The 25,835-nt window shown below is 45.4% G+C and overlaps 1 protein-coding gene across 8 annotated transcripts in view; it reads right to left on the reverse strand.

Moving 5' to 3' along the window:
• Positions 1 to 1,696: 1,696 nt before the first annotated feature.
• sept9b (septin 9b) overlaps positions 1,697 to 25,835 on the reverse strand; it is a 72,942-nt gene continuing 48,803 nt past the window's right edge. For 6 of the 8 annotated variants that reach the window (XM_013135383.4, XM_013135384.4, XM_013135385.4 and 3 more), the window contains 9 exons: positions 13,870 to 14,046; positions 11,904 to 12,032; positions 11,573 to 11,654; positions 11,115 to 11,252; positions 7,696 to 7,813; positions 5,237 to 5,332; positions 5,046 to 5,142; positions 3,380 to 3,431; positions 1,697 to 3,246 (listed from right to left, as the gene is read on the reverse strand). In XM_013135383.4, coding sequence (XP_012990837.1) covers positions 3,063 to 3,246; positions 3,380 to 3,431; positions 5,046 to 5,142; positions 5,237 to 5,332; positions 7,696 to 7,813; positions 11,115 to 11,252; positions 11,573 to 11,654; positions 11,904 to 12,032; positions 13,870 to 14,046 — 1,073 coding nt within the window. In that variant the 3' untranslated portion in view covers positions 1,697 to 3,062. Of the gene's footprint in view, positions 3,247 to 3,379; positions 3,432 to 5,045; positions 5,143 to 5,236; positions 5,333 to 7,695; positions 7,814 to 11,114; positions 11,253 to 11,572; positions 11,655 to 11,903; positions 12,033 to 13,869; positions 14,047 to 14,696; positions 14,906 to 25,835 lie in introns of those variants that run through there. The other 2 variants (XM_010902149.5, XM_010902150.5) reach the window with 2 other exon arrangements.

The raw sequence follows: 25,835 nt of genomic DNA on the forward strand, positions 1-25,835 counted from the left end.
TCAAGGTCCCAGTGTCTGGAGGAAGAGAGGAGAGGCACATAATCCACAGTCAGTGATGGTTTGGGGTGCCATGTCATCTGCTGGTGTTTTCTGAGGTCCAAGGTCAACGCAGCCGTCTACCAGGACGTTTTAGAGCACTTCATGCTTCCTGCTGCTGACCAAATTTATGGAGATGCAGATTTCTTTTTCCAACAGGACTTGGCACCTGCACACAGTGCCAAAACTACCAGTACTTGGTTTAAGGACCATGGTATCCCTGTTCTTAATTGGCCAGAAAACTCGCCTGACCTTAACCCTATAGAAAATCTATGGGGTATCGTGAAGAGGAAGATGTGATATGACAGACCCAACAATGCTGAAGAGCTGAAGGCCACTATCAGAGCAACCTGGGCTCTCATAACACCTGAGCAGTGCGCACAGACTGATCAACTCCATGCCACACCGCATTGCTACAGTAATTCAGCCAAAAGGAGCCCCAACTAAGTATTGAGTGTTGTACATGCTCATACTTTTCATATTCATACTTTTCAGTTGGCCAACATTTCTAAAAATCCTTTTTTTGTATTGTTCTTAATTCATATTCTAATTTTCAGAGATACTGAATTTGGGATTTTCATTAGTTGTCAGTTATAATCATCACAATTAAAAGAAATAAACATTTGAAATATATCAGTCTGTGTGCAATGAATTAATATACTAAGTTTCACTTTTTGAATGGAATGACTGACATAAATGAACTTTTTGATGATATTCTAATTATATGACCAGCACCTGTATTACATGAACAACTTGATCTACATTGACGCCTGCAGAACCTGATGGCAATGTTTGATCCATAAGACCCACATTAGGTTGAAATGCAGCTACTTATGTAGGGAACTACAACATTAGCCAATACAACGGTAGCCTATACTCTACTATAGTAGCCAGACCTATCCAGCAACTATCTCAAAGCAAAGTGCCTGCATGTGGTCCTAAAAAAGCCAGTCTGATTTGAATTATGCAATTGCTTACCGGACTGCCACTACAACGTTCTAAAGAGGTGGGGGGACGACGACGACACAAAATGCAATTTTCAAAAAGTGGGGGGGGCATGTCTCACTCATGTATAATGAAACCTACGCCCCTGTATGTCTGGTTCATTTCAACTACTCGGTCGGTAGTCCAGGTGGTCTATTGACATTGGAAGACTTAACTCAGGCACTCCAGTCTTAGTTTTCAACCACATAGGTCCTAGAACTTTCGTCTTCTGTGTAGGTTTCTATACTGATAAGCCATAAGGACGGAGGAGCTACAAAAAAATTAAATAAAGAGGAGCTGTGCGTTCTGTGATGATCACAGGGTCTCCTACTGTGAAACCCCTCCTTGGTTTGAAATGTTTTCGCCACCTGTGCAGCAATAGTAGTGCACCCATCTGTTCCACAATGTCTCCATACCCCTTCTGTCGCCATTACTCTTCACTCCAGAAGTTCAGTTTTCCAAGACAAATATTTCTTAAATTATTTCCTTAATACTCACAGGTTCTGCTCAGGATCCTTCAGAAGGACCACCCATTTTTACTCTGACCTTTTGCATCTCTTGTTCCAGTTTGACATCCTTTTCTGTGGCTGCAGACTCTGCTCATTTATGTACACATCCACACACACATCCTGTAGTGTTCCTCATCTAGTTAGCAATCAAGACAGAATGAAGTGCAAACAATAAAAATATCAATCTTTATTTCTTTGAGTATAGCATCAAAGACATTTATCAAAGATAAACCTTATTTTATCATACCATAACAAACAACTATACAACAGTAAACATTGTATTACCTTTTGTAATTTTTTTGTTATGCAAGATATAAATTACTAAATTAATAGTCTTCTTGGTCTTGACCTCTGCCCAATAGTTTTAGCCTGAGTAACCCCATCGTGTTTGGCGGAATGGCACCTTTCATTATTTCTTTTTCAAACATGTTTATTTGGGAAGATGAGGTTAAGTTATACAATGACTAAACCGGGAATGCAGAACAATATTAATTCAATCCGTGTATGCATTTATGTGCTACATAATATCCAACCTGCCTTTAGTACTACTCTACACAGCATCCATTAAGACCGGATCTAAATCACAGCAATTCCCTGTCAGAACATGGCAGACTTATTGGGAGTGAAATTATATTCTGATAGGTACACTAAATATAACCAACTGTGCCTAAATAGGTTTCCCATCTGCTCTGATACAACTACTCTCTGGGAACAACAGGAGAAGGTATAGAACGGCTGTCTGACTAGTAGCATCATCGATTTAAACTGAATACATAACAAGCATAAATATCTATTTGTAAAATCAATTCTATACTATATTTGCTTCTCTTTAGAATGGAAAGGTCATTTATTTGGGGTTACAAAAAGGACAGGAATCATAGAGGTGTATTTGTTCTACATCCCCCACCATCCAGATAATAAACGACACAACAATATTACAACAACAACACAACAACAGTAAAGGTAAAATGCACATTATGCCACACGACACAACCTCTGGCATTCGTTGGCATATTGGTTTAGACAGGTTGGTTTGGCAAGAGGTCGAGTACATAAGAAAACACAATGGAAACAGACAAGAGGATTCAAAGCTGCTCCACACCGCATTGCTGTTTTACTGGGCAGTGCAGATGTGTCAACGGAAAAAACAACAACACAGAGAACCTAAACCCAAGCAATACCCGCCATCGCAGAATCTCCTATTATCTAGACAAAACTCTACAGCACCACACAAACGTCAACCAGGTCAGTTCAAGCAGTAATTTCTAGCTAAGATGACGACGCCGTAATTCGGAAGGTGGTCTCTAAAATCCGTATGCTATTACTGATTTGGCATCGCGCCTCGCTAGGGAAATCTCTCTCTCTTTACCCATCAGCTCCTCACAAAACCGGGAAACTCTGTTTTGGCAGTTTGAATGTTAGAATTGTTGCTAGCAAGATACGGTTATCGTCTTTGGAGTGTGTACGGAAACTAACTTTTTTACATGTCGGAGAGGCTCACTGTGTGTGTGGGTCGATCGCACTATATCCCTTCTACATTTCGTGGGTCAGGACTTGGTGCTGTGCTGCCAGCCCGTTAGCCTGCTGCGGCTTTGGGTCGGCCAGTGTGTTGGGCGGCTGGCCGTTGGGCTGGCCGTTGGTCTCGTTTAGCCTGCGGACACGATACACCTCGTAATGGATGCTGCTGGTGATGTCCTTGATGTTTTGCATGTGGGTCCTGGGGAGAAAAAAAAGAGGGGCCATGTGGAATTATGTGAAATACATTATATGAAATGTGTCATCTCTCAACAGTGGTAAACTAGTCTTATTCTCCCCACCATTTAAATCCGAATGAATGCCAGGAAACTCACCTGATGAGGAGGTCCCGCAGGTAGGCAAACTCGCAGTGTGCAATGTTCTCAACTGCAGAGAGAAAATAAAGACTGTTGCACAGGATAAACAGTTGATCTATAGCAGCACATTTTGGTGTAACAGATTCAGCACTAATGTATTGCCACATGTTGTTCTACGAGGTGCCACAAGATGGCAGTGTTGCACCAAATACGGGACAAGGACACCAGTTATCTTGACATCTGAAACAATTTTCTTAAGATAACATCCCCTCTTGTAATTTAATACAGTATCACAGTCCCTTTAAGAGGCAAGAGAATGAGTGGGGGAAATGCACAGTTTAACAAACCCCTAATTACAATTTGCCTGTCTGCAAAGAGCCCAACACCTGTTTGAATTTTAGATAATCAAGTTGAGAAAATGAAAGAAATGAAAATGGAGCGCTGGTTGTGTCACGCCTTCATAAGCGCTGAGCAGGGAATCAGTGCTTTGCTACCAATGGAGCCTGGGAGTGTACTGATTAGCGCGTCGTTAGGACTGCCACAGTTTAAAACCAGGCTGGTCACTCTTCAATCCACATGTCTAACACACAGCAATGCACAGTTTTTCTTTGCTGCTTTGTAGATTTCAGCCCTCGAGATGAATGACTGTTAAAGAATGGAATGGCAAGCATTAAAGAATGTTAAAGGAACAACAGAAAGAGCAGACAGAAAGAAAGAAATGTAGGAAGGAGAAACAAAAAGGGAGGTTAAGGAGGACAGAGGAAGATTTTTAGAATATGGGAGGAGAGAGAGGGGTTCTGACTGAGAACCAAGGGCCCATTGGCTTCGCACCTCTGTGGCTAAATTTATGATAGTGGTTCAGACCTTCCCAGAGTTTTACTGTCCCTTGATCCCTCTCTCACACGTCGTTCCCCCCCCCCCCCCCCCCCCCGCACTTCACAACTGTTTTAACACAACAATGGTCCCGCAAGTACAACTTTATCTTTCAGTTCAGTCACAGGTCATTGGGGGGAGGGGGGGGGGGCTCCAGAGGCAATGGGAGCAGTGCGTTCCAAGATCACTGGACATCAGGACCTCTGTGCAGACTTGCTGCCGAGGCGTCTAATCAGCTTGGCCACGAGCGCGGACTGAGGAGAACGCATTCACAGAGGGCCAGGAGAGGCCCTGGAGGGGCCAGGTGCATTCTGGGAAGGAGCAACATTCCTCCTGTCCCGCAGCGCGCCTCATCACGGTCTCCCCCCCCTCATCACTTTCCACGGGCGCACGTTCACCGCGGGATGAGTGCACTGGGCGACCCCAAAAAGCCGTCTGTTTTATGCGCACGGGAGTCTGGGGCACAGCCAATCAGCATCTGTCCACAGTTGTTTCGAACGCAGGTGGCTCCCCACATCCTGGTCACGTCTCCGACTCGAATCTCTTCGGTCACAGTCAGCCCGGACCAAAACGAACGTGAGAAACAGTGGGAGTTGGATGACATGCGTACACGTCGATCGGCCTGGATTTAAAACGTACTGGCAGCAATATAGCACAGCAGTAACGGGGGTGTCCGTGGTGGATCCAAAGGGCCGCGTAGGGTCAGATCACGGGATGTTGAATCGGCTTTAACCCGTTTACCATTAACAGTTGGATCGGGCCGAGTAATGGGTTGATCAATGATATTAGGCGAGTGTGTGTGTTGAGTTACCTTCTATGGTGCCCCATTTGGTTTTTCTGCCCAGAAGCCTCTTTCCATTGACCTGGTACTCCTGATCGCTCCCCACCACAGCAAATGGGATCATCTCCTTATGAGAGACACACACACACAGTTCACGTCATGAAATAGTTCATGAAGAAGCCATGTGTGCGTGGTGGTTGTGCGCGTTACTGTAAACTCACCCTGATCTTCTCGTTAATCATCCTGTCATCTGCATCCTCGTCAAACTCCTTCTGAGGGTAGACGTCGATCCCGTTGGCTCGCAGCTCCTCCCTGATCTGCGCGCGCACGCACGCACACACACACACAGGACACATCTTTAGGCATACAACCGTTCTTCCAACTCAACTTGTCAATGGCTGACCTCCAAAGTCAAGAACATTTCAAAGATATTCTACACGCAGATCGTCTGGTTGCTGGGAGCAGTGTGAGGTCATCCCGATTAAAGTGACACGGAATATCCAGAAATTTCCTTTCAGGGAAAAGGAAATGACCGGCTAAAATTGAACCGTATCCCCACTCCGATTCAACGTAACCAGTCTGTCATTCCGTTACGGCTGGTGCTGACATTAATCAACCTATTAGGTGCCCAAACATGGGTGGTTAATAAGGAGGTTAACCACCATTACACAAACAGCCAGAACACGGTGGCTAAAAAAATGGCCACCCTTCTTCTACGTCTTCACAACGACTGGAACGCAGACAGGAGACAGCCAGATAAAGATCGGCCTTTTAGTCTTCAAATGAACGATTCACTAACCATTACTGCTTGGAAGGTTTTCAAAATATGTTTGTACTTGTTGGAATGTTTACACGTGTAAACTGCCTAAGCCTTAGGCGTGCGCTATAGACTGTACTGTATACGCATGACACATCCAACCAGTTAGTTAGTTCTACTGTGTTGGAACCCAGTATTTCTACTAGATCCTCAATAGTAAGCCCTCTGGTTCCGTTTGCATGTCAGCCGCTTCGGGGGGAAGGTGTGAATAAAAAACAATTACAAAAAACAAAGGTCAAAATTCCAAGGTCGACCATTGTCCAAGCAGCCAATCAAAACAAGGCTGTTACAAGCCCCACAGCTGCGGGCAGGCCTTGTTCTCATTGGCCAATGTCGGGGGAAACGGTAGCCAAGACGCCCAGCCTGCTTCCTTCTCCAGCATTAATAAAGCTGTGTCGCAGGATGCCAGGGAGTGTCCCCTGAGAGCGCGTGTGTGTGTACAATCGAGCTGACCACTAGCCAACAGAAACACAGAGAAACAGAGGGTGGTGCAAAGCCCCGTCTGTCCAAGCCAAGCAGCTGGTTCGGACCCACTACAAGAAGCCTGGTGTGGAGCAGAGTTAGAGACCGTACAGACACAACAGTCACGAACGACCATGTTGAATCCTAAGAGCGTTCCCCTTGGATCCAATCCTCCAGAGGGCCTTCGTGACACTACGTGCCCTCGGCATCTAGAAGTCAAAAAAGGTTTGGAAATCGAGCGGGAAACTTTTATTTTGGAGGGACATGGGCACAATTAAACTGTCAGACGCAGGCTACAAGACGCGCACATGCGCTTAGTGAGTCCGTCTGATCAGAAGCAGTAGGGATGACAAAGGAGCTTCCGTTGATGGGTTTGTGAACTGGACCGGTCACACGGTCATGGAAAATGTATGGAGTAAGTATGGTTTGTTAAAGAAAAACTAAAAAAACACAAGTACTGCAATACAAAGTATTTTTCATTAGTTACCAGTGGTTGGCCTACCACCAACTTCCTACCAAGCTGCTTTTTCGACACATGATTTTGTCCATATGTGAGTGCTGCAAATTAATCGCTACTTTGCACATGGATATTCATGTTATTCATTTCACCAACTAGCTATTAAACAGCCTCTGTTAGCTAGACAGTCTATAGGTAACTACTGAAGAACTTGACTGCCCTGAGCCGAACCTCTAGAGGGAACTTGTCTGTGGTTTTCTGGTGGTTTGTCCTGAACCTTGTAGCTTATTGCTAATGAGAGACTAGCCTACTACAGCATATGTGCTGCCTCTGAGGATAAGGGAAAGCTGGACAACCACACTGTACATAAATATTTCTTAAAATGTTTCTTTCTGGCTAAAAACCTTACTTGGTGAGCTTTTAAGGGATTAAATACCAGTTGTTCCCGAGGCAGGACAGAGTACGGTAGTTGATCCAGATGTTTGCCGTTTCTGATGTCTGGCACGGCTTCCCGAAAAAAAGCGGTGTGTGTATGATCTCACCCTCCCGCTAGCCTGTGTGTGTAGCTGTTATCACCCTCTGATTTAAAGGCCCACAAAACACTGGGCCAGGTTGTTTTGGATCTAAAGAAAATCCATGTCACATACAGTAGCACATGGATCTGTACATAGAGGTAAATATAACCCCAGGCCTGTTTAAACAACGCCACGTCAACTGTCAGTCCAGGGGGCGCGCACAAACGTTTTTTCTATCCTTGTTGGGACTGGAAAATCTGAACCCATTTTCTCTATCCCCTGATCCTAACACTAACCCTAGTAACCCAACTATTACGCCTAAACCTATCCTAGCCCTAATGCTTAACCCTAAACCTAACTTCTAATGCCACCCAAAAGCTTGAGGCACACACGCACACACACACACGCACTCACGCACACAAGCCTTACCGTCTGTTTGAAGGAGTCCCTCTCCTCTAAGGTGAGTGTGTCTGCCTTGGCAATGACAGGGACGATGTTGACCACTTTACTCAGGCGCCTCATGAACTCCACATCCAGGGGCCTCAGGCTAGAGAGACAGACATGGAGGTCAGAGGTCAGGCCGTGGTTGGTAGAAGATGTCATACACTGCTGTGGGACGTACCTTACTGTAGGCCACACGTTGTGTGAGGAACAAAGTGCATGACACAGACTGATCAACAGGGGGCAACATTGTCCCTTAAATTCAGAACATTAAATCAGACTGCGCAGATTTGTCAAATGAAAATCAAAGTTTCCATGATAACTTGGCCCAGTAAAATATAATTCATATGAATTTAGAAATCCTGACTGTGGTGTGGGATGCTGAAAACCATGCAAATGGTGAACGACCAGGAAAAGGGAGCGAGGGAGACAGGGACGGGAGACAGGGACGGGGGGGGGGGGCAACGACATCCCCTGCTGAGGCTGGTGTTTGACGTGTTTCGTGTGCGTCGGCTGCCCAGTCTGGTACAGGCTGTAGACACGCCTGTGCCGCAGCAACTAGGTGGCTGTTCACACGCTCCCACACACAGGCAAGACAGATACCAGGATGTACAAAACCAATTTACCCACACACACACACACATACATATATATACACACACGCACGCACACACACGCAAGCAAGCATGCACATGCATGCACGCACGCACACAAGACAGATGCCAGGATGTACAAAACCAATTTACCCACACACACGCTCGCACACATAAGCGCACGCACGCACGCACGCGCACACAGATGCCAGGATGTACAAAACCTATTTACCCACACACACAGTGTGCACGACAGACAGACATGGTGCAGAATGTACTCAGCAGAAGAGCGTCTGCTCGATGGCCTAAAATGTAACTGTTAAACACATCCGTCTCGCCACGTCATAGGGAAGTGATCAAATCCAGGTTAACTGCAGTCCAGTAGTACACAATAAACGTGCTAATGTACACAAACACACATACACACACACCTCCAATTCTCCACTGCATGTCAATAGTAAACTCGGTTGCAGAGTGTCTGTAGTAAAAGGGCTGAGCAGTCACTGATAGATCCCTCAAAGCCCCTCTGTGGTTAGATGGAAGCTACCAAGTAGAGGGGGGTGGGGGCACACTCAGACAGCACCCTCCCCACCACCTATTCCCGATGCCTCCGAAACCCCCCCTCCCGCCAGGTCGAGTGGGATCCAAGTGCAGTGTTTGCCAGGCGTAACCGTGGGATACCCTGGTCGTTCTCAAGAAAAGCCTCCTTCATTCGGTAACTAAAAAAAGTGTGGCCAACATCTCGGGCAAAACAGGCAGCCATGCTAAGACTGCATATGATACTGCTGACAATGACTGCGTCCAAAATTGCATTATGTCCCCTATGAAGTGGCCCAAAGACCTTTAGGTACCATTTAAGACATGTCCTACTTTTATCGAAAACCACTTAGGCTACCAAAAAAAATGACAGTAATGCAAATTGCTGACACTCAAAGTCCTACGAAAACCAAGTCCTAATATATTCTAATTGTAGTCGAGAATCTCCATACTCAAAAGTCAAAGCCACAACTGAAAAATGTGATATCTCTGCTATAATTTGGCGATATAGGATACGTGCTTCCAGTGTTACTGAATATTCAGCGCAGTGTCTACCATCCAATCATTGTTTCTGCTTGGGATTTCTCTTCCATGGCCAAATGGCACCAACACAGAGTCTGCCTAGAAACACGGGCTGCATCCTAAATGTCCCTACACTCTCTATCCAGTGCACTAGTTTAGACCGCATCTGCTCTGGTTGAAAGGAGGGCACTACAAAGGGGACAGGAGCCCATTTGGGTGGAACACACGGATTTGGCATGGTGTCTATGTAATTGGTTACAGGCCCTGGTTCCTAACCTCAACCGACTGACAAGAATCCATTTGTGAAAGCAATAATAGTGCGGGGAAAGAAAAAAGGGACAGAGGGAAACGGGGAGTCTTTGGGTTTGGTGGAGAATTGAGAATTGTTCCAGAACCTTCTCGAGTGTAGACCTGGAGCCAAGTTCCACCCACAGAAAGCTCTATGGAGCTTAAAAAAAAACAGGAGAACACCAGGGTTGTATCCTCAGATCGCCCTGCAGAGGAGCATTAGCCACTAACACATTCTATAGCCTCTCCCCTGCCATCACTGTGTTTTCGCGGAGAGTGAGTGTGTGTGCAGTGTTGTTTCTACTTGTATGTGTACACACAGACACAGAGCAGTAAGGAAGACCCTACTTCCTGCCCCCCCACCCCCTTCATATCCAGGCCTCAATAAGAAGGCCGGGGGGGGGGGGGTTGGAACTTTCCAAGAGAGCCTGTCAGGGGGCACTCGAGGCCAGGGGGTGGAGAGAGGGAGGGGCAGTGTTGGCAGGGGAAGAAAGGCCTTTTGGATTTTGGGAAAGAGAGGGAACCAGGGAAAAGGGCTGCGGCCATGTTGTGTGACAGAGGGACTGAACGGTATGTTGCCCTGGCTGTGCAGTACCCCACACAGAAAGGCACGCACGCACGCACAAGCACGCTGCGCCGCCTCGATCTGCAGCTGTGGTGTCATGAGAAGCAGGTGAGGGAGTGTGTCAAACAGTAAGATCCAAACACACACACACACACACACACAATACGCTCCAGAGGAAGCCTGGAATGGACAACAGATGCAGGTCAAGGAACCGACATGGGAGGAGAGGAACACACCATGAGGAGCCGTGACTCAGGTGTGTGTGTGTGTGTGTGTGTGTGAAAGCAACCAACAACAGACCTGAGGAAAGCAGGAGGTGCTAAATCACTAACAGAGGCTAGAGGGTGGAATTATTCAGACATTAAATGACACCATGAAAATGTAACAAATAGCCAGCCCCTGGGTGTTCTTGGTGTGGGTTAAGGATACAGTCTCTTGGTAAGTCCCAGTTGTGAACATATACAAATGTATCTTTAAGGTATTCTGCTGGTCCTCGTCCCAATGCGGAGATAGTGTCGGTCTCTCCCTGCCTAAATGTGAAAACATTGTGTCGGTCTCTCCCTCCCCTAACGTGAAGACACTGTGCTGGCCTCTCACGGCCCCATCCCATTCTTCCCAGTCAAAAGGGCCTTGGCAAAACCTGATACCGAAATGGACATCTGTCTCCATGGACAGGATGAGTTCCACATGTAGTCGCTAGGCAGACTGGGGGCGGGGTTGAAGGGGAAAGGAAGACTAGAGGAAGCCCGGACAAACTACATTGTTTAGGTGTACTACCACAATCCCAGCGGGTACAGCAGACAACACCAATGAAGCAGACAACGGGACGAATGTACGGATCAGTGCCGTAGTCCTCCCACCGTGTGCATTTCAGGAGGCGTTTGGGCATGCCTGGAACTCACCAGTGTCCCGTGGGTGGTATGAAGTATATGCAGCAGTGGACCCGTGAGTCTGGGATCCTCTTCTTCCTGTCGATGTTGATCTCCTCCTGCAGATACTGCTCATACTGGTCATTGATGAACTTCATGATTGGCTGCCAGCTGAAGAGGGCACATGGGGGAATAGCGTTCGCTTTCAAGTTGAAAGGCATAGAAATTGTGTGTGGTAAGGGTAAAAGAACTACAACTAACGTTCATTATTGGTTACCAGTTGTGTAGGGAACCATGGGAAATGGAGTTCACTAAAAGGTGTAGATCACAGGTGGCAAACCGGTTCTATAGAGGGCTGAGTGCACTAAACTGATTAATTTGGTCACTAATTAGCTAGAATATATCCCTTCCTAGTTGTCTTGGACTACACTAGGCCCTCTGTGGAACTAGTCTGATACCTGTGGTAAAAAAAAAAAAAAAAGACAACTGACCAGTTCTCGTTGTTGATCTGGTCCCCAAATCCAGGGGTGTCGATTACAGTTAGTTTCATCCTCACACCCTTTTCCTCGATGTCTGAACAGGCAAGGGAGTTCATTACAGGGTTGCATTATACTTCTAATGTACAGTATATACTGTGTAACACAACTTCCACCAATGACTGCAGAGCTACATATAAACACAGGCAATGTTAATCCTTGTTTCGTAAACTGAAAGGAAACCTTTGGAGATTATTCTGCGTATATTCTTCTTGGGTGTGTATAAAACATGAAAAACGTGGCAGATGTACTGTCGGTGTGTGTGGAGCGGGCACGTCCGTGTTACCGTGGCTGATGGACTTGATCTCGATGGTCTGGGGGATCCTCTCCTCAGGGGTTGACACCAAAGACTTCCTGCTGACCTTAGACTTGAACAGGGTGTTCATCAGGGTGGACTTCCCCAAACCACTCTGACCTGTTTGGGACAAACACAGGGTTAACAACAGGACCGGACACGCTCACCAAAAACAACCTCAAGCCGGGGCTCGGCAACAGGAAGGCGTCGGGTCCTTCAGGGTGAAACGCCAGTTTTTGGCGCCGGCGGAAAACGAGTCCGAACGGAGGCCCGAAACATCCACGTGAAACCGAGATGAACAAAGAGCGTGTCCTTATGCACCGACTGACCGGGACAACAGCTGTCCTTTTCAGCCAGCTGTGGGGCCACGGAGGGCAGATGGAGCGACCACACGCACTCCTCCACCCACAAAAGCCTCAGTGTTCTCAGAGCCTACGCACACCCGTCCCTCCACCTCCCAGAAGGCATCCATCAGGAGCTCAGCTGTCCTGGCCTAATTGCCATTTACACATAGGAACCATTGGTGCGGTCAGAGGGGCTGACTCAGTGACGGCCCTAGCCTTTTGGGGGCCCTAGGCAAAACATTTATTTTGGGGGGCCCCCTCTCCCCTAGCGGTCAGGGGCCCTAAGCAACCACCCAAGTCACTTATCCCTATGGCTGGCCCTGGGCTGAGTGTTGGGATTAGGGAAATATATCACAGAGAGACCTCTGGAGACTGTGGTCGGCACTAAGTCACTAGATCAACCATATAAAAAGCATTATAAGGACAACCTTACATAGCACGTTCTTGATCAAAATCCCCAGGGCCCAGTTTTTAAAAGTCATCCATTCGGATATTCACTCTATACTAAGCATTTTGTGCTATCTGGGAAATAAGTATGGTCGTTCTAAAAATGTTCAAACTTCACTTCAAGTAGACACATGTTTCTAACGTGTCTGATGTAGCGCCTCAAGTCATTTGCCAAGAACAATAATGAGAATTGTGACTCATTCAAGAGAATGCTATAGCCTAGTCAGGCATTTACGCAGCTAAACATAATTAGCCACACTGATTTCATCTTCCTACAACAGAATGGAAGACCCTGCACAGATAAGTCTTTAATGGCTTGTTTGTCATGAGATGCCAGACATTTTAAACAACATTCCCCAATCACTGTTTGTGTTGGCATCGCCTTTGAACCCTTGACATTCCATCCAGTGATGTACTCAAACACACAGTGTGTGTGTGTGTGTGCTGTATTGTCATGTCCAGCTCTCTACTACCACCTACACAAACATAAACACAGTGATATCTAATCTGGCAAGAGAGTTACTCTCTCAACGGCTCCTTGTAGTTTCCATCACTTCCCAGTGTGTGGTACATACTACACACTCCCTAGTCTACATACTACACACTCCCTAGTCTACATACTACACACTCCCTAGTCTACATACTACACACTCCCTAGTCTTGGTCTCACTGCTGCTACGCACTTAGCGCATGCACAAACACACACAGTGAAAACACACACAGTGAAAACACACACAGTGAAAACACACACAGTGAAAACACACACAGTGAAAACACACACAGTGAAAACACACACAGTGAAAACACAGCGGACAAGAACTGCATGATAGTGGCATTTTGTTGGATCTTTTGTTGTCCTATCAACCAGAGAGTGATTTGTATGTGTAACGATCGTGGTTAACCAGGGAATGTATGTGCAAAGAGTGAGTTTAACCAGAGAGTGATCTGAAAATGTAAAGAGTTTGTTTAACCACAGAGTAATCTGAAAATATAAAGAGTTTGTTTAACCAGAGACTAATCTGAAAATATAAAGTGTTTGTTTAACCAGAGAGTAAATGTTGCAGTTGTTCTCCCATCCAAAGACAGTTGATGCCATGAATTGTTTCTGGTGTCTGTGTTGCATGTGTGTGTGTGTGTGTTTAAGTTGTGTCTTCAATGGCACTCACCCACAACCATGATATTGAGCTCAAAGCCCTGTTTCATGGCCTTTCTCCTCATCTGCTCCAGGATGGCATCAATGCCCACGTAGCTGAAGTCACCGGCTCCCGGCGTTGCCGCCTTGCCAGGGAGGTGCGGATGTTGCGGGGCGGACATGTTGCTCTGACTTGGATTGACCTCTGACCCTGAGAAGACAACAGCGGACGCCGAAAGACAGATCAGTCAATGCTCTGTGACATGTGGTTGGATTAACCATTTTAAAAAGACGCTGATCTTTTTTTAAATCAGCATAAACATACAGTATATAACACTGAAAATAGATCCACGCTTTCCTCTAGTTTCTCTGTGGCTGCACCCCAATGAGCTGCAGCGGCTTACGTCAAACAGAACTAACTGGCAACTTGGCCAACGAACGACTGTACTGTGTGGTGTTTAATGGATGCCATGAGGCAGAACCAACCAGGAGCGGCAGTCCTAAACCTTATGCACCAAGTCCAGTTGTAGCCACGCCACTCTCCCACAAACACCCACCCACCCCCCAAAACTGGAAGATTCCAGGAAAACAGAACTAACAACCTACTGCCTAACAGATCACAGGCAGGGCAGAGTACAGTGCACATACGCTCCCAAACGCCACACACATCTGAAGAACATCACGCTTGTCTTAAAGCTACTCATTTGGTTTTGATTTAGAACATTGTGTTAGCCAGAAGCACAGAAAACAATGATGGGAAGCTGCAGCGGCGAAGTGGAAGTCAGGCCACAATATTTCAGATCACAAAAAGATTATTGTTCCGGACGAAGGAGCAGTTACAAGGTACAAGTCACGTCTTACTTCACCTAAGTCGGCGTCGGGTAGATGACAGCTCAGTAGAGTCCAAACAGTCCTGAAATAGTCCAAAGTCGTTGAAGAGAAGCTTTGACTATCGTAGCAAGGCTACCTGCCAGAGCAGTGTCTTCACAAGCCAACTAAACAGACAGCCAGATCCTCTCAACTGTGGAGCGCGCACGCACACACACGTTATACTGTCGGTGAGGCGAGGACACGGTTGAGTGCGTTTCCTCTTTGACAGCTTGCTGTGGTGTCATCTGTATGCACGAGGCCTACAGACGCTTCATACCACACAGACACTTCCAACCACAGAGAAACAGATCAGAATGACTTCAAACACGCTAGCATGAAATAAACAGACAGCCCATCAGACTGAAGCACCTAGCCGTCTAGAAAGCCTTACACTGAGAAATGCAGTAGTGGTTTCCAGGGTTTTAAATGTCGGCGGCGCGCGTACACACAGGTCAGGGCGGAAGGCATCCCATTTTGGGCTGTGTGGTACTGTGTGTTGTAACGGGGTGGGGGGGGGTTGCCAATCGACCTGATGAATATGGACGAGCCGGAGGCCTTCATCAGTACGTCCTGCACACTTCCCCTCTGCACTTTCACAAAATGGACCAACGACCACGGAGCAGACCTCAGTCTGGCAGAGGAACAGACAGACGCTTTCGTTAGATCGCTGGGCTGTCACTCTTCAGCTCAGATACAGGAAGTAATATTTACCCGCCACCATATTTCCTGTCTGTGTCCGATAACAGCACAGTTTACTATGCAATCCCAGATTTGACACTAAATTAAATACCAACGCCGAGCACTGAAATGTCTCATGTGCAGTACATAAATATTCGGTGGAACCATTCCTGCTGAGCTTTCATCTGTATTGTGACTGAGAAGTCACTGACTTCCCACAAAACAGAACAGGGGAAAGTGCCTCTAATAAAACATTTAGAAACCCAGTATTCCCAAGTGGGCCATGGGAGCTCTACTTTCATGACCCGCATGGGACCGTACACACAACCTACACACACCCTAAGGTCCGTAAACACGCAAATACAATGCATACACACACAGATAACACACACACACACCCTTATAGACTCCCACATCCACAGATGTATCATAAGATCGAAGGCTCCCACTGCCAGTATCTCACCCAGTAGAACATCTACTTGACTGGGAATCCCTCTGAACCGAGTGCCCTTTTCAATTCCACTAATATGGAGCCAGTACAACTGTGTAGAATGTGCAGGAGGCGGCAGTTGGGTTAGACTACACCTACAATATTAACCAGCACAAGTCTCCACCTTAAGTATCCCAGACACCGCAAATGATTGATGGAGGCTGAGATACCACAGAGCGGCTTGGCAAAAAAAGTCTGGGGGAACATTAACTTTATGTTAAAAAAAAATAAAAACTCCATTCTCCATTAATCAATGGACGCCAGCAGCTGAGTATTGGGTTTTGTTTTTGTATTCTCTCAACCGGCAAAGCACTCCGACCGCGTCATGCTCCATCATTAAGCTTACATTAAGACGCTGACATTTTACATGAGATCAAACAATGAAATGTGACCCTTTGGATGTGTTGAAATCGAGTCCGTGTATATCAGAGTGGCTATCCTCAAGACACCCCATTGTTGAACAGACACAACCCCAGCATATAACCCCCACCACCACCACCCTACACTTACATCCTACACACACACACACACCCTAGACACACACACACACACACACACACACACACACACCCTACACATACCATAAACACACCCTACAAGCCCCACACACACACTGGGAATACCAGGCCGTCGTCATTTGAAGTAAACGGGGGAAGGAAACACATGACAATGGAATGTACACTGCCAATGCTGTTGGTGTTATGGGGTCCTTTGCACAACTGGCAAAGCGCGTGTGTCACTAGGGGGCGGGCTCTACAGCCGCCCCTCACCCCAGGTACCACGACAACGCCAGCTCCCCCTGTGCCATCTGCTTCGTGACGCAAGGGCTTCTCTGAGAACGGAGACGAGCCACTCGGGCGCACAGTCGGACTCACACAGGAAAACAGACACGGGCAGGCACACATTCTGTAAGAGGAATGGAACAGACAGCGGGCGCAGACGGTCGTCATCTGGCCTGAGAACCTGTCGGACGGGCATGGCAGAGGGTAGCGTTTCCCTCTCGACCGCCGATAACGCCTACGTCAGTCTGAAAGCTCTAGGTAAAAGCCCTGAAACGTCTAGCCTTCTGATGATGTCCGGTCATCCTTCACAAGCTTCCAGACAAGAAAACCAATAATTGGCCTTTGTGATTCACTATTGCGGTCAGGGTAAAGCAGTGTCCTACAGAGCAGTCCTTGAAGCACTGCGTCACCTGATTAAAACTGACAAGTAAAAATATGACCATGTTTTCAACTCAGCTCAAGGTAACGACCCTAATTTAATGTGAAATCCCATGCCAAACGCATTTCATTAACGGCGACTTTGAATCCAAACAGCGCCGAATCCAAAACCACCCAAAGTTCAAACGTGAAGCAGCTGCTGCTTATTTAAACCAAAGAACGTATTTGACCTTTACAAACCCAAGTGCCCAGCTGAACCCGTGTTAACGCAACATCCAAGTACTCACTCCTCTTAATAACACTTCAAAACAGACGACGACGGACCGTGTTCGACATAACTCTGAAAACGGACAACTTGTTATGACTGGGGTCGATATTATACATCTGTAAATAGGCTAACCAGCGTGTCTGATGCGTTAAGTGTTCACAGAGGGAATCTGCAGCGATGCTAAATGGAGCGGAGTTCAAAGTTCAGTCGGTGGGTCCTCGCGCTTCCACGGATGAAACTCAACAGATGAGACCGTCAGACAGACTGATCTAAGACAGGCTCCACATCCATGTACGCGCCGTTGGACGACCCCATCTTATTCATCTGAATACCGGTTCATTACACTCAGCCTAGATCAATGAGGTCCATACGGAAAGAGCATGTCCATCAAATGAGGCTTCTATTTTAAGACATTAAAGGACGGGCTTGGATTCGAAAGAGACGGTTTTCAGAAGAGGCGCTAACATGCGCGTTCAAGAGATGGGAGTTGCGAGCGCTTACCAGAGGACGCCGCGGGGGGGCAGGGGGGGGCGGGGGGGGGGGCGGGGACGACAATGCTAGGCTGCTCCCACTGGTGTTGATAAGTGGGCGTGGCACTGCACAGGCGCCAGACCTTAACACTGGAACTAATGGATGCGAATGATAACAGGGGCTTAAACATACATTATAGTAAATCAGTGTTCTGTAGTAGGCGGCGAGAGCGCACCCTTGTCTAAATAAAAAAAAATTTAAATTAAAAAAACACATGAGGTTTTACGCTCAGGGGAGTCACGGTTTCCTGTTTGTCAGCAGAGAGCTGAAAGCACAACGGAGTACATTCGTGCTTGTCTCAGGCTTTGTAGACTAAACAGAGGAGGACTATACCAAGGCATGGAGAAAGATAGATTACAGATGTAGTGTGACATAGCACGAGGTGGTCTGTCGTTCTGGGCCACTCCTGCCACTGCAGTAGTAGTTCGATGCCAGGCCGGTGCCGTTTAGGCTTCTCATTTGTCCTTCCCACTTTCACACCTCTATCAATAAACTAAATGAAAAAATATAATGAGGTCTATGTATAAAACACACAACCACATCCCCCTTTGTCTGCCCTTTAGTTTAGTGGCCGATTCCATTTAAATCTAGTCAGTCAACTTAAACTGCGATTCCCTACTAGGCCTGATTGATACTCCTTCAATCCCCTCATGCTACAGGATCCCTGTACTAATTCAGTGCTCCTGGCCGGCCAGCACTGTTTCCGATTCCCAGAGGTATGTTCATCTTCCGGAAACTCTCCCACATCCCGTTCTGATACAATCCAATCTAAAGGAGGATCCCTGGCTGATTTATATACAGTGATAACCAAATATTGCTCTGCTTCCCCTCTCTGCCATTCCAACATTCTTCATATTATAATACAGACCTGGCTCCAGGACGAAATGACTGGGGGAGCAATTCCCAGTAAAGTAGATGTTCTTTTTATCAATGGGTGGGCATATCAAATTCATTTAGCATTTGCTGTGTTAAAGGGGAAACAAGACTGGGGGGGCACAGATTCAATGCAATGCCTCCTTTTGCCCCCCTGTGGATCCGGGGTTGTAATAATGTTTATCCTGACCCAAATACAATGTTCAAAGAATTGTATTTATATTACAATAGAAATATATCATTATTATATTAAGAAATGTGTTGTTTGTAGACATTTGAGAACATGCCTTAGTTGTTGGTAATGATATAGGCTTACTTTTGAATATATCAACACATAATAGATTATGGCAAAGACTACAGCAGAATCTTATTTAAAAGAAGTACAAACCCTAAACAAAACGCCAGAACCTTTACAATTTCAAAACACAATCCCTATATTGATGCCTTTATGTTCTGAAGGAAATTACATTGATGGGTTTTGCATCCATTTGTTTCTAAGGCAAACCCAACATTTGATTATACCAGGACACTGGATACCAAACAGTAGTATGGAAGAAAGGAAAACACAAACGAGAAACCAGGACAGTGTTCTGTGAAGCACAATGTGTCATTTGGCCTGGTGACTCAGTGTGTTGTTTGAATCGTGTGGTCAGCGAAGCTTGTCCACAAAGACGGGCAGACAGAAAGAGGAGAAATAAAGAGACCAGTTCAAAAGATTCTGGAGAGGACATAACACCTACAGACCATACCGATCAAGTTGCCGTCTCCAAATGCAGCACACATTGTGAACCCTTCAATCTTACAGTCATGTGAAAAAGTACACCCCTCAGAAAGTTGTCTTGTTTTTAACTTTTACATATATGGATTTATGGATGTTCTCTTCACTCCCAGATTATTCATATGAGGCTACATAATTTAACAAATGACAATGAAAGAAACTTTGCAATCATTTATTTATTTAAATTAATGTATTTTCATAGTGAGGCAAAGATGAGCACAACCTTTGGCTGAAATAACTTAACGTAGCTGTTTCTTGTACCTGTGGCAGCAGTCTCTTACATCAACTGGGAGGATGTTTTGCGCCCTCTTCTTTACAACACTGATTCCACTGTGTCATGTTTGCAGGCTCTCTTTCATGCCTGCTTCAAGTCCCCTCACAGATATTCCGTAGGATTGGATCTGGGCTTTGACTCAGCTATTCCATAATCCTAATTTTCTTTTGTCATTTTGCAAGATCCAGCTTTTTTTGACTGATGGCCACACATTCTCCTCGAGAATTCTATGGTACAATATGGATTTCAAAGCTGACTCAGCAATGTCAAGTGGGACAGCCCTGAGGCAGCAAAGCAGCCCCAAACCATAATTCCACCGCCTCCATGCTTTACCGTTAGTAAGACGTTCTTCTGTTCAAAGGCAGGGTTTTGTTTATGCCAAAACAGAACATTGCGGCAAGACAACTCCCCTTTTGGCTCAACTTTCTATAGCATATTGTTTCAGTAGTTTTGGTCTTTACTCAGGTGTTGTCTGGAAAATATCAGTTGTGTCTTGATATGAAGCGCGTTTCTGACAGTTGACCTAAGCACTTCGACACTGAGTGCGGCAAGAGGGGTCTGTAGATCGTTTGAAGTTAACCCGGGGATTAGAGACTTCTGTGAGCCAGCTCTGGTACTGAATTTGGTAGGATGGTCGGTCCTAAGTAGACTGCAAGTGATTTGTAAACGACGCGGCAGACAGCGAAATTATGTACTTTGAATGTCTTAGAAATGTCTTTGCAACCCATTCCAGACTGATTGGCATGCATGTTTCTAATCTTTATGAATGGCTTGACCTTTGAGCCATTTTATGTGATGGACAAGATTTGTGTACTAACTTTTTTCCACATAACAAAATGTTATTTGTTTATTTCAAACAGCAGATAAAGATCATTGGGAGTGATTTGTTTTTGTTTTCAACTGGGTTAACTTGAATATGGTTGTATGCATCCAGTCCACACTAGTTTTCATGGCCACAAAGTAAGATTCCACAAACAAGTCACAAATGGAAACTAAAATGAGCTACTTAAAGGGAAAACACAGTGGAAATCTCAATTTGCATAGAATTTAATAACATATGAACTAAAGCAGATGTAATAACTATCACCCAAGTCAGAAAAATCTATATTATTGAATCACTCCGTTCTGGTTTGCCTCCAGTGAGCCACTGCCAACTATGATTTAGGGAAAGTACATGTGACAGTTTGATAATACCTTTTGGTTATTTTGTATTTAAACGGCTGGCCAACTATTGCTACTTTAAGCCGGTCTACGTTTTTCTTTTAGAAATGTATTTTCCACCATGGATATAATCCATGTGTATCTCCCATGCATTTTAGATGTACTACTCATGCTCCCTTCTGCCAAATCGCAAAATACCCATAACATGAATCATAATTATAATAATAATTGTACAAGATTATCAGACAAGGCCAAGTATAACCAAAAGGGTTAGCTATGAATCAACTTAAGTCAACCAAAATGTTTAATGCACTAATGTAGAAAAAGGAAACACAGGACATGTACAAAAATGTACTTAATTTCACTGGATGATATAATGCAGGAAGCCAACAGGGAATGGCTTAAAATGTGAAGATGTAGAATCTGAAGACACACACTAAAAAGACAAGGTTCATGGAGGAACCTTCAACTGAATGGCAGGTTGCCTAGTGGTCAGAGTATCTGACCAGTACCAGATAGGTTGCTAGATCATATATCCAAGCTGACAAGGTGAAACACCCTGACCCTAACTTTTCCTGTGATCAGGGAGCGTGAGACATGCAAAGAAATGCAATTCCTATTCATATAACAGAAATACAGCATGTAGATGTCAAACAGGAGAAATAGCAACACCCACCTAATTGTTATAATAAGTAGAAATAACAACGACAATAATTCATAATATGAAGCAACTATGAAGGAACTTAAAATTTTAATTAAAACAATTAAAGAGTAAAACAGGAAAAATGATTTACTGTTAAAGTGTTCCCCAAAGAACATACCCCTTTAATAATCCATCCCCAAGATTACTTCAAACAGTTTTTTTGTGGAAACTTGGAAAAGTGGTTCTTTGAAAAATTATTTTACAGAGTTCTGCAAAAAATGCTGAGGGGTTTAGGAACTCCTAAAGGACCTCTAAATGTTCCATCAAGAACCAATCCTTTTTAGACTTTAGTAGAGTAAAGGTGTAATTTCTCTCTCTCTGTATTCTGGAGAAATGTAATAACTGTTGTTCAACCTAGTACCATGACTCTGTTTCTGAAGAATAATATGGGACATTTTTTATTGTAAAACCCTTTCAGTCTGCCGAAAGGTTTTCCAGATCTAACACAGACCTCTACATTGTCTCCTGTTGTATATTTACCTCATCCACTACTTTTTACTGCTGTTGAGGGACACTGTTTCCACAGCTTCTTAAACTAAACTGTATAGTCTCGATACTCTCTCCCCCCTCAATGGCACTGGGTTACGCTGAGAAGTACTCACTTTCCCAACAGTATCACATGTCGGCATTGCAACACAATGAACACTTCATTAAAATCCTGGAGATATATGTTGTGCTTTATTTGGGAGTAGAACTTGTTCTCGGTAAAGCAGACAGGCCAATACTCAACAGTTACGATTCAAATAGAAGTTAAGTTACAACGCCTCCTCATCACAGCTCCTCATGTTCAACTCTGTCAACAAACCAAGGCAATAAACTGGATGTAGGGCGTTTTGTGTGTGCATAAGTTCTGTTTGAGTATTGAACTTCATGTGGTGTTTCCCGTCACGAACAGTAAATCATAGCTCTTTAATGTGCAGTCGTGTGGGTCGTGTCAGCTAGTCCACACCACTTCAACCCTTTAGCAAGTAGATGCTAAGGATATCAGCAGAACAGACCGCTTACTCTCTTTTCTACCAGGAGATGCCATTTCCCCGGCTTTGGCAGCCATCTCTTAAAGGGAGGAGAGCAGATAAGTAGGGTCATGTTACACAGGGCAGTGTGGAGGAGACGGGCATGGCAGGAGGGCAATAGTTCCTCCTACGACACTCAGCCAAGAGCTAGAGGAACTAGAGCAAACACAATGCAACCGACACTTGATAATACACAGAGTATCTTGTGGTACGAGACGTGCACACGGACGACTTGAGACGAAATCGACAATTCACAGAGAGGACTGTGCCTGTGGCTACATATAGCCATTCAGATTGGACGGTATGCATTTCCCTGGCCATTACTGGAATCTACTCCGGGTTTGATTAAACCGGGGCTCCACTGTGAATCCCCCCCCCCCCCCCCCCCCCCCGAGCAGAAAAGAGGGGAGAGCCATGATGGATGCCCGATGTTTCCAAGGAGGCCAAGAGGAGTAGGTCAGAGAGCTGTGTAAACTGTGGAGGAGATAAATAGTTAATGTCTCACTCGGGACAGGACTCCAGGTCAATGGTGGGCTAGAACTGTCATTAAAGAAGGTCGGCAGAAGGATACGTGACGTAGTCCTGTGACGTACATCCAAGGGGATATCCCGCTCACGCGTTTCGCGAAAACACGCACGCACGGTCACACCGAAGGTTGTTGTGAACAACGCTACCTGGCCACTTGGTTTGTCACTGCTGCCGTTGCTTATCAGCCTCCCTAAGAATGGCACCTCTGACCCGGCAGGGCCCAAAGCAGATGGTGTTAAAATAAAGCTTTCCACGCGGAAACTTCTGGAACACATAGATAATGACTTGCCCCTCGTTACGCACCACAGAGACAGTGTCAGAGTGAGGGAGGAAGGGGGAGTGGGAGGGAGGGGAGGAGATCACGGAGGGCTCATAAGGGAAGGAGGCCCCCGCTGACAGGAGCGGGAGAAAGATGGAGAGGGAACGAAAGAGATCCAGCTGGTGGAAACAGGAGAGGAAGACAGTGAGTTCTACAGTGACAGAGACCCAGGAGGGAGAACTAGAAAAATAGGAGAAACTAAAGGACAGCAAGTCAAATGACAAAGTGTGGGAGAATGAGAAAGAGACAGGGAAGGTTCGCACCATCGTACTGACCAAATGAGGAGGGGAAGGAGGGAGTTTCATGAGCGGAGCCGTTATTGTTGAGTGCCGTGTTGAGCACAGTGCGATCCAGCTGTGCTAAGTCACTTACCACAATTCTCCCATCAAACCCCTTGGCCTCTGAGGAAGAGACTCAAATGCACCCAGAAACAGAGCCAGTCCAACTAAATCCCCAGAAACGGGAGGGAACGGCTGGATGGCAGTGGGCACATGGTGGACCGGAGTTGAAAATGTTGTACACCCACTGAAAACTGTGACTCTTCCTTATAACAGGAAAATATAGCCTAGGTTTTATAGGCAAGCCTAAAAATTTGGCGGCAATTAAGTTTATTAGTCAGTTCACATTGTGGAGTTGTAAGATAAGCAATTAGAATCACACTGTGGGCCAACAACAGAAGTCAAATCAAACCTTATTCGGGGGCCTAAAGAGACTTAAAGGGATCATTCACCCAAATTACATATTGATTTTCTAACCTCTAAACCAAATGCTAATGTTTTGGAATTTGTAGCATTTGTAGCAAAAAATCCCAAGTGTTGGTGTCGACATTAGCATATCCCATGTATCTAAATCGCTGCTTTACATTAAAATCAAACCAATTAGGCATTTAAAAAAAATAGGATGAACTATCCCTTTAGGAAAAAAGGCTTTTTGCAGATGTTTGGATTCATCAAGTTGTCATATCACCTAAGCAGGGTGTTTTACGGGGGGAAAGAGACATGTTTCTGATTTCCCGAATGACCAGAACGTGTTTCATTATGTCAAGAACCATATACCACATCAAGGTTCAGACAGTATGCTGACTCTGTCCTTGTTTGAACTAACAGAAGGTAGGCCACAAACAGAAGAAAGCAGCAGGAGAACATATGGAAACTCCAGTCTCACCAGAGAAAGAACTAAAAACTCCAACGCTGACCAAGAGAGAACAAATTGATGACAGCTGCTTCAAGACTACAAGCAATGGCAGACGACTCCTGAAAGATCTTAGTTTAACATCAAATACACATAAATCAGAAGCTGCCAACCTGTGTGTACATTTATTCAGCTAAAGCAACAACCTGGTGTGCGTACTGATACTGGTCCATTAATAACCTGAGTTTACACCGATACTGGTCCATTAATAACCTGAGTTTACACCGATACTGGTCCATTAATAACCTGAGTTTACACCGATACTGGTCCATTAATAACCTGAGTTTACACTGATACTGGTCCATTAATAACCTGAGTTTACACCGATACTGGTCCATTAATAACCTGAGTTTACACCGATACTGGTCCATTAATAACCTGAGTTTACTGTAAATGGAGTGTTGTTCAGAAGAACCAAACCAAGGCGTTCAAAACAACCATTTTAAATCACGTCAACCATGTCATTATAAAGGGTGTGTCTGAAATACAGTCGTTCCTTTTCATGCCTACTGACTCGCCAACAACAACTGTCACCTCTAACAGGAAACGACGCACCGTTACCGCCTCCGCACGCCTCCTTCCCCCTTCCCCTCTCATATACACTGGCACCACGGTAAACAGCCTCCTAGTGTGGTCTGGTCGTTGGAGGAAGCCGTCACTGGATGTGGGAAGGAGTACAGAGGTACATGACCACTTTCAGCTCTTCCTGGCCAACTACCTCCAGGGTTGTCACCTCACCAGGTTTAGAAAACGAGACTACCTCAAACTATACAATATAGTACAGAACATTCAATTCCCATGCGGGACAACAAGTAGCCGCCCAAGCTCCACTAAAACCGCTGACAACTGTATGCTGCTTTCAAGGGGATTGTTAAACAGACGTAACTTTCACCTCTTAAAAAGCAGAGACCCAAGAACAACACATTTCCATGCGTTCATGCAAAACACTTCCACACATTTAACTCAGATTTTGCTAAACCAATATATTTCTAATATATTTAACGACACCACTAAAAACAAATGAATGCATACGATACATACAAATACTGGACAAGACTAGGGGGATATATTTTCTAGTGACACTGCCTGACAAAGATGAAGCGTACTCTACTCATCTGTGATGGCTGATGCCATTATTTATAATGTTTAGTCATTGTGAACAC

The sequence above is a fragment of the Esox lucius genome, chromosome 9 (assembly GCF_011004845.1).
Source record: "Esox lucius isolate fEsoLuc1 chromosome 9, fEsoLuc1.pri, whole genome shotgun sequence".
Classification (NCBI taxonomy): Eukaryota; Metazoa; Chordata; class Actinopteri; order Esociformes; family Esocidae; genus Esox; species Esox lucius.